Source organism: Primulina eburnea, chromosome 12, assembly GCF_022965805.1.
Source record: "Primulina eburnea isolate SZY01 chromosome 12, ASM2296580v1, whole genome shotgun sequence".
In the NCBI taxonomy this organism is placed as follows: domain Eukaryota; kingdom Viridiplantae; phylum Streptophyta; class Magnoliopsida; order Lamiales; family Gesneriaceae; genus Primulina; species Primulina eburnea.
This window is the reverse complement of record NC_133112.1, coordinates 4,415,688-4,428,084: the sequence shown is the minus strand read 5'-3', so window position 1 is coordinate 4,428,084 and position 12,397 is coordinate 4,415,688. Positions and strand designations below refer to the sequence as shown.

Sequence of the window (12,397 nt, the reverse complement as noted above, 5' to 3'; positions counted from 1 at the left end):
ACTCACTGCCGAATCACTTAGAATTCAATTGGTTAAGGAAACTAATACTTCAAATTCAGTATGCATTTTTGTCACATGATATGCTCCCAAAACTGGCACACTTGCTGTGCTTTCACCTGTCTTTACCAGATTTCTTCTCTTTTGCCAACTTCTTGACTCTTCCAAGAGCATGATTCTACTGTTGCCTTATCTACTAGACTGATCTCTATATTCTTTTTTCTTATGCTCACTTGTTTCTTTTGTTTTTGTAGAGAGATTTTGACATGATTTCGCACCCATGTATATTCTGTTATCTCTTAATAGTAACTAGAAGGGGTCAATGCCAAGCCCCTCACTCTCTCACTAGGGCAGTGTTCTTTTTAGAAAACTCATCAATACAATCAATAACAGGACTCACGTAATTTTTGGAAGTGTGCAACAGAAAAATAAATGAAGCGCTTAGGTTATCTTACATCTTGTACCCATCAGACGTGTAAACCTCTTTGAGGTTTGATATCCTTTGATCAAAAGCAACTGTTTTACCAGTATCATAATCTTTAACAAGCACTTGTCTTTCACAATGACCCTATAAGAAAAATTGAATATCAAAGGATTTTTGACAATATGTCAAAACAAGAAAAACACAGATCAAAGATGATAACAGTATCGCAAAAAATAAGAGGGGGTTTAAAAGTGCAGACTACATTCTGCAATAACATAAAACAACCATTCATTCAAAACGATCATATTATTGAACACTCTTTCAATCCATGTTGCATGGATACGGGTACGGGTATCGTATCAAATACGATACGTATACGACGATACGACAAATTTTGAAAATACAAGACACGATACGGCTAGGATACGAAAATTATTAAAAAATATATAAATATTATATATATAAATTTAGTATTAAAAATAAAAATTGTAGAGATATAAATATTTATATAAACATATTGTAGAAATATGTATACATATTTATGTAAATATATAAAATATACATTTTCAAAGCAATGATCTAAAAAAAAAACCAAACAAAAAAAATTCAATAATTGATTTTTTTTTTTTTGACGAAACGTATCCGATAAACGTGTCCACTGCTTGTTATCACCGTGTCCGACTGGTCAACTCTAAAAAAGTGAACACAGATTTTGCCGTATCCGACACGCGTATCTCGTATCCGTGTCCAATACTTTTAAGGTGTCCGTGTTACATAGCTTTCAATTTTTAAAATATGCAAAATGATGCAGCATACACGTAACAATTATGTGAAAAAAAAAAGCAATGATAATTTAGATAAGAACCAGGCTATCCACATGAAGAGAGAAAAATTAGTCTAAACAAGGGACCCAAAAGAAAATGCTAACTTTACCACATCAACCAAGACATTGAGCACCGTAGGATTGTCAGAATGCATAATTGAGAATGCAGTGGGATGGCTAGTCTGAGGAAGCATGTGTCTTGGAATATTCATTCTATCAACAGACAAAAATTCAGCTGTTTAATAAGGTTCATCAGCTGAACTTGACTGGCAATTGATTGCATAATGCAAATGTGTCCAGCTTGTTACCTTGGTCTGGCGAAGTCATATATGATGATCTGTAAGTGGTTATAATTTGCTTCCCTAGCACATGCTCTTAAAACACGGGAATCTTTATGATTGGTGACAATGAAGGCATTGAGCAATATGCCCACTGCACTTTCGATAGCCATGGACCACATGTCCCCATGCTCCAATTTCTGCAATTAAGCAAAATCAGGGATCAAGAATGCTTGAGATAGTACTATCTCTAACATAATCACAGCACATATTATATGAATCCCCATGCAAAGACTGACAAATCCAAAGGCAAAATTGGCCAATCTATGAAGCCAAATCTAAGCTGATATCATAAAACATATAAAAGAACTCATAACACCGGTATTGGATTTTAATTCCTTCTACGAATCAATGGATATAATGACTTAACATAACATAGTGAATCATCTAATCATCAAGGGAGATGTAACCAAACTGATTCTATCATAAGGCTAAAACCATAAACAAGGGAATCCAGATTACTTGGAGAAACACAATCCATAATACAAAAAAAGCTCGAGATCCTTAGTTATAGTTTTTAGTGGAAGAAAGATGTGGCGGAAAGGCTATTCTATTGAATGAATTATAATGAAACGATCCATCAGAACATATAGAAGGTTTACACAACAAAAAATACTATCTAATCTAATCTAATTTGAATTTAAACATAAAGGTTAAAATGTTAGCTAAACTACTAACAAATCAAAGAGTTATCTTATCAGTTAATTTATGCATTTTTTTTATAAGAATTGATATTTTATTAAATACTTAATATCTTTTAACTACAATAAGCGGACTAGTAATCCATTCACGACAAAATGATAGACAAGACCCTAGCCCTATGAATAATACACAAGAGCTCAATCTCTCGATAAATCTGATATTGAGACATTTTGAAAGTCTACATGAGCTTTTTTTTTAGAAGAAACTAGATATCATTAATAATTAATCGTTTTACAATACTAGTGGATGAGTAATCTGGAAGAATAAAAAAGACAAGGCATATAAATTCTTAGGCTACAAAATTCATGTCCATACGTATTTCCAATCCCTAATCAAATCAGAAATAGACAAATGTTGTAGCTCTTTAATATTAATAGTCCAACTCGCAACCCTGAACTTGATTGTGTCCCAGAGCTCCTCTGTCGTCTCTGATTCTTCTTGAAATATTCTTTTATTCCTCTCCAACCAAATAGATCAAAGAGTACATTGAACAACAACGTGCCAGAAGTTCAAGAATTTTCTGCTATGTACGCCTCCCGGTTCCATGACGATCATATCAGCCGCCTTCCTCGGTAATACCCACTAAAAGCCCAATTCATGAAAAACTTTTATCCAAATAGATATTTGGATCTTATTTTTTTATGAGCACTCTTCCCTCGTATCTTCAACGTTGTCAAAAAAAATTATTTATCTCTATCAACACAGACCAACACATGTCATGATCCACCACTTTCCAAAAAATCCGTCTCTCTTGCCAAAAAACTATCCAAGATCTGAATCGAATAAATCTTGCGTTCATTTCAGCACACCCAAACCAATTTTAGTTCTTCTAAAGCTCTCACCCACAACCACTCGTGAATGTACAATGAATTAATATTTGATCATGTGTCTCCCTTGTCATTCCGACACAACACACACCAATTTGGGCACAGAGCACGCGGGGAGGTTATCTCTTTTGCATCAACTCCGAGGTCGGAAACTTACCCAGATCCGTTGTCCACGAGAATACTTGAATCTTTTTTGGAACTGGAGCTTTCCAAATAACATTGTAAAATGGAAAAACGGGAAAGCTACTGCTAAAAAATAAAGACTCAAAGAAATATTTGACTCAAAGAAAGATTTGACTGAAAAGAGGCCTGACGTATCCCCACCCACACTCCGACATCATATACCCTTTAAATCAACCTGATCTTATTTAAGTCTCCTAATAGCGCACTCGACTCATACAACTCCTCATCCCTCAAAACCCTCTGAAAATGCAAATCTCATAACAAAAAAGACGATCAGCAAATAAATTAGGCATATTATGAACCAAAGAAAGTTTAAATAAAGACAGATAAAGATCCCAAAAAGAAGAATCCCCAACCACGTATCATCCCAAAACCTCACATTGGTACCTCCTCTAACCATTGTCCTCACTAATTGATGAAAAGTCGGGTAAGATTTAGAAATAAACTTTCATGGCATCTGAACGTCGCGTTTATTGCTAAACCAACATCTCATCCATTATCTTGTAACCCGTATTTACTCAATGTAATCTTCTTCCACAACGTCCCGTCTTCTGCGTAAAACCTCTACCGCAATTTCACCAACATGGCCCTATTCCTCGAACAAATATTCCCAATACCCAACCCCCTCTATTTTTGGGTTAGAACACACACCTGCTCTCAGGCAACCAAATGACTGTGATTCACCATCATCTCCATCCCAAAGAAAATCCTTCATAATCTTCTCCATTGCCTCTGCTATGCCCTTTGGTACCCTAAAAATAGACATGAAACGGGATAGTGATAAGATCTCAATTCAGCGATTCACTACTAGAATTCTTCTTCTGAATCGCTGGATTGGTGAGATTTGGATCGGTATGGATTGGGATGTTTGCGGAGTCGAAAAACGGGATAGTGATAAGATCTCAATTCAGCGATTCACTACTAGAATTCTTCTTCTGAATCGCTGGATGGGGGAAAACCGGTTCTCGTTCAAAGAACGTGACATCCATAGAGATGTAAAACTTGCGGGTGACCGAGAAATATCACTTGCAGCCTTTCTGGTTGGGAGAGTAGGCTAGGAAGACACATTTGATGGCTCGTGGATCAAGTTTACCTCTATATTGGGAGTGGATATGAACAAAGGCTGAGCACCCATAAATTTTGAGAGCGATGTTGCGAATGAAGTAGGTGAGTGTTTGGGTAAAACTAAAGGAAGGCCTGGACAGGGGTTTTGTAGTTAAGGACTCGGGAAGACATTCGGTTAATGAGCTACGTGACCGTAAGTACTGAATAACCCCAAAAATGGCGGGGAACATTATTTGTAAACGACAAGGAACGAGCAACTTCAAGTAGGTTACGGTGTTTCGTCAAGAAACACCGTTTTGTTGTGGGGTTTCAACACAGGAAATTTGGTGAACAATTCCTTGAGTAATCAGGTAATCACCCAAGACAGAGTTGAAGAAATCTTTGGCTCTATCGGTTTGCAAGATCTGTATCTTTGTTGAGAATTGGGGGAGATCATGGTGTTGAAATGTTCACAAATCTGTGAAGTTTCAGTTTTGTCTTTCATTAAGAACACCCAGGAGATACGAGTATGGACATATCCATAAATAACATAAACCAACGAGAGCCCGCGATATTTTTTACATGTAACGGACCCCAAATATAGATGTGGATGAGCGTGAAAGGTAAAGTTGGTTTGTGTGGTTGTGCGTTATGTGGTTCTTGTATGTTTGAACAATTAATAAATATCACAGTCAACAAATTTGGATCCAACAACAAAAAATTCAGGTGTCATAACCTATAATGCCATAGTAGGATATTCCAAGAGAGCTCCATTGAACCAGAACCGAATACTTTGGAACAAGAACCATTTGCTATACGGACAATGTGTGATCCTTGACAAGGAATGTAAGTTCGAAAAGGGGATAAATTTTCAGTCATGTGATCGGATGCACTTGAGGCAATTATCCAATCAATGGATAAATCTCGTTGTGTGGTGTTGGCAAAAGATAGATCACCACTTTGAGTTGTGCTACAAGTGGTAATGTTTGATGGATTTGGTGAAGATTGGGCTTGGCAGAGTGATTTTTGAAGAGACTCCAACTGGGACGAAGTAAAAAGAACTGGTTATGGTGGATTATCCTTAGTGGCAGCGGAATTTGCACGCCTTTCTATAACATTCACTAAAGCAATGAATGTAAAATAAAAACTTGGAATCAGTTTATATATCGGTTTCATGCTAAATATAAACTTGTAGACTTGGCACCCTAGTTTTTCAAAGTTTAGAAATGAAACAGAGGGGGGAAATGAGAGAGTAAGAGAGAATACATGAAAATAAAAAAAGGAAGAAAAGAACCAGGGCCAGAAAATTTGGATTTCATGTCTATCGGTTGACAAAATAACATAACCATAACCATTTGGGACACCATCATATATTTTAATGAGGCGAATGTTCACACTTCACCACAAATACACAAAAGCACTAAATAGGAATGAATTCAAATGGGATGAAGTGTGCAATTCTTTCTCCCATGCATTACCACATGTACACCTATAGGGCCAATAGGTGGGTTACTGAATCGTTGATGATGGCGTTCAACTGCCTGCAAAAGATTGGACACTCGACCTCCTCCAAAAGCAGTAACCTGCAAGAATAAGGTGAATGATTCCAGTAAGCCAGTCTCTAACTTTGAATAAAAAATTTGCCTACAGGAATGGCGGCATTGAAAATATACCAAGTCAACAGTACCCATATATCATTCATAAAAGAGACGTGCACAAAAGAAGATAAAATGAGCACGCTCATTCAAAAGATGTTTATAAACCTTGTTTGTTTGATGCATTTGGAGCTCGCGGATACGAGAAGAAACTTCTCGATGGCTTCGTTCAGCATCTTCAATCTGAAGAATAGATTATCACAATGCATGAATCATGAAGTCCAACTTATTCTATACAAATATACGATATTAAATAAGCTTCAGACAAGGAAAGGTTCTAAGAGGAACAAATATCCAGATACACAACTGAAGCACTAAAATATTCTTCGGAAACTCAATTGCTAAACGAACAGGATATAAAAATAAAACAAAACAGGTTTGCAATAATTGTTCACTTTTTTCCAAAGTAAGATAGTCTATTAAAAATTTCTTGCTTTTATCTTTTTCCTGCTGGTATAGAGTGCACATGTGAAATATCAAATAAAAGATTCAAGTGAAGAACAGGAATCATGAAAATGCCAACGAGATACCTGATTGGAAATTTTTTCAACATCATTTTCTATCATGGTTAGCATTTGTATTATTGCATCCTCCTCTTCTTTCAATCTAGATATAACCACTTCAATCAGATAAAAACAGCAGCAAAGGATGGTGCGTACAAACAACATATCCACATTGCACTTCACTAGAAGTTTGAAATATTACCTTTCCCAGTTAACATTAACTTCATCTAACTTAACTTGGAGAGACCTGAGTCTTTCCTCCATCTCATTTTCTTCCACCTATGGTAAATCAGATATAATGTCATATTTTTGTAGGCCATCATGGTATCAAAGAGGAGAAAGTACAAAATAACAAGCTAAGATGTAATATTAGCTAGCATTAAGGACATATTTCATGCATATTGTCCCACAGCAGAAAAGCATGAACCAACATGAAGGCAGATGATTCCAGCAACACATAGTATTTGGTTGACAGAGGCTCTACATGATCAGTAAAATAATATCGAGCTCAAATTTTCCATTATCATACTAACTAAACAAAAAGTAGGGTAGGTAGATAAACCTGTGTACTTCTAACATGCTGTTCGTGAAAATCATGAATCTGTTGCTCAAGAACTTTGACCTGCTGAACCATCTTCTGAATGTCATTAGTCCTACGCTCTCGTTCGCCTTCTAGTTCAAGCTTCTCCTTCAGAGCCTAAAAATCAAATCTTTAAAGGATTAGGATGAAATTAAAAAGGCTAACGCCGCCACAATTTGGATTTGGGTTGAGCAAAATCGCCAAGTATAATAACAGAGACTATGAGCAGTTTCTCAAGAGATATGATAAAGAACTAGGTGATATAAATAAGGTTTCACAAATCCAACTTGAGATGAAGATATAATTTCCAACCATGGCATATTGACAATTTTCTATAGACTTAGGCCTACAAACCAAAAACACAAACAAAGATTTTCCTTGCCATGAGGCATGAGGGAAGAATAGAAACTGAATAATAGTAAAGAAAATGAATTTAAAAAGGCAGAAAATGAGTTATATTAAACTTTAAAACTAGTGTAATACAGCTAAATCACTGTCCACCATAAGTTATCTAAACAACCAGACAAACTTCTACAGAACTATAAAGTGACGGTAAAGAAAAACCATCATACCATTGAAAGACTTTGTTGCAAATCCTCCTTCATTCTCCTCGCTTCCGAAGTCCTTTCCATGATATTTGCTATTTGAGTTTTCTTGTTTGCCAATTGATCACTGAATTTTTCAATGATAAGCTGCAAATCAAGTAAACTGCTGCTTGTCAGTGGACCAAACCTTTCCATCAGATTCCATGCAGCCTCTCTGCTTGTATTTTTTATTATTTGGCATAAAAATGGGTTCATAAGCAAATCACACTTGGCATTTCATATCTAAGGATATGACCAGTTCCTTAAACATAACTATCTCCGTGAACATAATGTTAAGTATCCTTCTCACAGTAAGTTTGTCCATTGCAAACTCAAGGAGTAAGTCATGGCTGAAATGTAAGAACTCCTATGTAGCACAGATACCCAAAAAAATTGAATTATCGGACACGAATATGGATACGACACGCAAATACGCGTGTCGGATACGGCAAAAGCAGTGTCGTTGGCTTTTTGGAGGTTTGACCAGTCGGATACGTTTTAGACACGACGAGGACACGACATAGATACGACACGTATATGTTTTTTCGGATATGCTTGGGAAAAATTGTAAATATGTAAATGTTTTATGGGTTAACTGCAAAAAAGTTGAAATTTATGAGGTCTAATTGGAAAATATTAAAAGCCCTAAATTTCTAATTGATCTTTTTGTCTTTAATATTCTGATCAGCTCTCTGCTCGGCTCTCATCGTCTTTTCACACTTCTTAACTCTGACTCGTTGCTACACTTTCTGCCGTCGCCGACGCCGAAGCTCGTCGCCTATAAGCCCTAACTTATTGTTTCTGAGAAGGGATCGTCGCATGTAAGCCCTATTTCTGGATTTGGTGTTTTAGGGTTGATGTTTGGAAAAGGAAGCACTCGAAATTTAAGCATTTCTCGATTTCAGAATTAGTCAAGGATTGGAGCTTTATTTGTTGTTGATGTAACGGAGATCCTTTTATCTTTTAAGTAGTTGCAGATAACTTGTCCGCCTTTTGTAACCTTTAACTCCTAATATGATAAATATATATATATATATATATATATATATATATATATATATATTTTGATGATTGTCATATCCTAACCGCATCTGTATCGTATTCGATCCGATACTCGTATCCGTATCTATGCAATATAGAATAACCCGAAAGTTAACAAGAATGGTGTGGTAGACTTGTGGTCCTCCATTTTCCCAATCCAAATACCTATAGCCCCCAGCCAGTAGCTAGCTACCAGTCTCCCTCCCTCGATGCTAAGTCCTACCTCCTGAACCTCCTAACTCAACAAACTGAAGCCATCATAAAATTTTCTCAGCTTCTCCATTCCAACTCCTTGCCACCCCCTAACTAAGCTTCCTTCCAAACACTACCAGAAATCCTCTCACCATAGCATCTGCCAGCCATCTATATCCAATTGCAACACACACTCCAATGATGATAACTAGCACGAAGAGGCTGAAGAACATTGATTAATATGAAATGAATCAACTCCTTAAAAAATGAGAGGATATTTTTTGATTGATTAAGGTTTTTAACTTTAATGATAGACCACAAATAAAAAATAATAAATAAATAAATAAATAAAGCAGCAAACTCATGAAAAAATCAATATGGCTATCATAATGATAAATGTTTTGTACTATAATTGATTGTTACCAAATTTAGAGCATTTAGAGATAGGATAATGTAACAAACAAAAGTAATCCATCAATCTCTACTCAACATGGCCTAAATTTCAGACTAAAAGTTCTTTCAACATTTCTTCCCATAATTTATCATGCTTCAGAGGTTGTAAACAAGATTTATAGTACTATAATTTAATACGCTTAATTAGATACATAGATATAAAAAAACTTCAACAATTCTCAAGAGAGTGCCATAAATCAACTTACATGCTGTTCATCAATTTTTTCTTGACATGTTAGTATCCTTCCTTTCAGCTTCTCAATATTTTTTTGTTGCACATCAAGTTTCCTGTCAGCTTCATATACCCATGACCAAGCGAGTTTCTTCTTCAACAACTGCAGCTGATGCGATATCTCTTCAACAAATTCCATGCATTTGATTTTTTCTTGCAATTCGTCAAGTTCTTTTAATATTGGCCTCAGTGTTTCTTCCAGATGATTGACCAGTGCAGTTGCATCATTTAGCTGTTTTTCAATACCTTTTAATAGGTCATCCACTTGTTGAAGAAGTGTGGCCTTGAAAAAGAACTGAAATTATTGTGTTACTTGTCAGCAAACAATTACACCAACGTCTTATCCACCAAAACATGAGAGAACCCAAACCACTTGTCAGTTGATAAAAAATGAACAGACAAAATTAAGGACAAGCATACTATCAATGAATCATGTATATAGAAAGGTTTGTAAAGTTTAAGCACCTTGAGTTATAATTTGAAAAGCAGATTTAAACTTCCTACCTTAAACTTATCTTTCGCATTCCCCGAATGCAAAAATTCTCTGCTCTTGTCCTGACTCATGATCACGCATGGATTCTCTACATCAATCTGCGCCGCCAAAACATAACACAATTAAAACACATAGGACTAAGAGGAAAGGGAAATAAACCAGAATGGATATTCATGGCAAATCATTAGTAAATAATCTAGAGCAAAACAAATTATAGAACACAGTTTTGCCAACAGCCAACGGAATTACTTATTCGTCCATTCTTAGTGGCAAAAGATATGTTCCAGAAGCAATAACAATTATCACCAGTCAATCACCACATGCATACAAAAGTAAAGGATCCCAGCATGCTCCTTTTATTCCCGTTATTCACTCTATTTGGAGCTCCAAAACACAAATAAAGTCCGAAGAGCATCCCCCTCAAATTTCGATTTTCGTCGATTAGTTGGGGTGGTGATTGAATCCAACCAGCCCAGCCCCCTCATTGTAAAAAAATATATATTATATTTATACATTTTTATATAAAGTAAAATAAAGTGAGAAAATATGATCTTACCCCTCTTCTTCAATTGTTTTTAAATCCCAATTCGTAAATAAGAATTTCAAATTTCCAAATTCCAAATTAATGTCTCAAATCCTGAATCTCTTCTTGTCCCATGCAATCAACCATCTAAAACCAATATAATATTCTTGCTATGATTTTTAGTTCTTAAATATACTAGACTGCTATTATATTTTTTATACTCTTACTACAGTGTTCTTTTACATCCCATTTGTTCGTAAGCATTTCATTGATTATGTACAATCTTCGTTTTTTTGATAAGAAACTAGATAATATTAATAATTAAAGTTTTACAAAGCTAGCGGATGAGTAATCCGCACGAGTACTAGTAACACAACTTGTAAAGTACTAGCCTAGTATCTTCATGCCAATACAAATTTCAAATCCCTAATTAAATCAGAAATAGACAAATGTTGAAAGTCTATAATATTTATTGTCCAACTCGCAACCCTGAACTTTATCTTCTCTCAGACTTCTCTCGTCGTCTCCGAATCCTCTTGAAAAATTCTTTTATTTCTCTCCAACCATATGGACCAAAGCGTACACTGATTATGTCAATCTTCAAATTGGTTTATCATATAATTTTGTAAAATTCAATGTGTTCTGATGCAATATAGCTATGGTTTGATAAGTTTTTTATCGTTTGTCTGTCTTCCTTGAAATTCTAGGAATTTTGTTCCGTTCTGTAAGTGTATTTATATTTTTAACTAGAATAGTCCACTCATGTGGTTTTATTTCATAGGTTTTGAAATGTAAATTACTGGTGATATGTTGTATACTCATATTGTCTAATTTGATTTCAATATTATCAGGAATGATTGGGGACTTTTTGTGAGTTTTCTTTTTCTGTATTCGTTTTAGTTCATAAAGTCAAATAGTTTGCTGACTGGGATAGTAGTATTTGATTTGGTATGAGCATATTGCTCTAATAATTTTTAATTTTCTGTTGCTTTTGTTTTTGACACTTGTATTTTGGAATCTATGAACGATTAACTTAGTTTGCATAGTTTTATTTGATTATTTAATCACCGTTTCAATTGGCTTGTGTAGCATTGACTTTATTTTAAGAAAATTAGTTATGATGATGGTACTAATTCTTTGTAATAAATGTAGTATTTTACTTCTAATTCTTAATTAATTTATTATAAATTAATATTTTTTAATTTTTTTACACTAAAATAAGATTACCGTTAAAAAACCAATTTTCTTATAAATATATGTCAAAAATAGTAAAATATGTTATTCTGCCATTGTTGAGTAAAGCTGAAACACTGTATCTATGCTTTAAAGTTTTTTTCAAATGATCAATAATTTTTTAGGGGGAACTTTTTCCTAGAATCATCATACATAAAAATCCAAGCCGATGTACAAAGGTTTTAACAAAACTATATGGGGAGAGTGAGAGAAAAAGGTTGAGGGGCAGTGACATTCGTAAACGTCACCAATTGAACGAATTCAAAGCAAGCTACTAACTCTTGCAAATATAGAAGAGACTATTAACACTCACATTGAAGTGTTCTATGATCTCACGAAGATCCTCTTTCTTTGAAGCCACCCGTCTTCCTAGAAAGGAATAAACATCAGAAGTTACATTAGAAATGAACCTGTGCAACTGCTTGCAACTAGAATGGTAAAATATAAGGTAAGGGTCCCATAACAAATAAAAACAAACAAGAACCGCAACATTTCAGAACAAAATAAACATGATATAGTACTAGCAACAGATTGATGAATACGGCCCAGACATCAGAAGTCAGAACCTTG

At 35.1% G+C, this 12,397-nt stretch overlaps 1 protein-coding gene across 3 annotated transcripts in view; it reads right to left on the bottom strand.

The window, feature by feature from the left end:
- Positions 1 to 12,397, bottom strand: part of LOC140806542 (structural maintenance of chromosomes protein 6B-like) — a 41,474-nt gene that overhangs the window by 26,827 nt on the left and 2,250 nt on the right. For all 3 annotated transcript variants that reach the window (XR_012112582.1, XM_073163092.1, XM_073163093.1), the window contains exons 4-15: positions 12,141 to 12,196; positions 10,083 to 10,169; positions 9,553 to 9,873; positions 7,649 to 7,768; positions 7,059 to 7,193; positions 6,699 to 6,775; positions 6,524 to 6,599; positions 6,102 to 6,176; positions 5,817 to 5,921; positions 1,553 to 1,722; positions 1,355 to 1,457; positions 453 to 565 (exon numbers count right to left, since the gene is read on the bottom strand). Coding sequence is in view for 2 of the 3 variants with exons in the window: in XM_073163092.1 (XP_073019193.1) it covers positions 453 to 565; positions 1,355 to 1,457; positions 1,553 to 1,722; positions 5,817 to 5,921; positions 6,102 to 6,176; positions 6,524 to 6,599; positions 6,699 to 6,775; positions 7,059 to 7,193; positions 7,649 to 7,768; positions 9,553 to 9,873; positions 10,083 to 10,169; positions 12,141 to 12,196 (1,438 nt within the window). In the remaining variant the exon portion in view is untranslated. The remainder of the gene's footprint in view (positions 1 to 452; positions 566 to 1,354; positions 1,458 to 1,552; positions 1,723 to 5,816; positions 5,922 to 6,101; positions 6,177 to 6,523; positions 6,600 to 6,698; positions 6,776 to 7,058; positions 7,194 to 7,648; positions 7,769 to 9,552; positions 9,874 to 10,082; positions 10,170 to 12,140; positions 12,197 to 12,397) is intronic.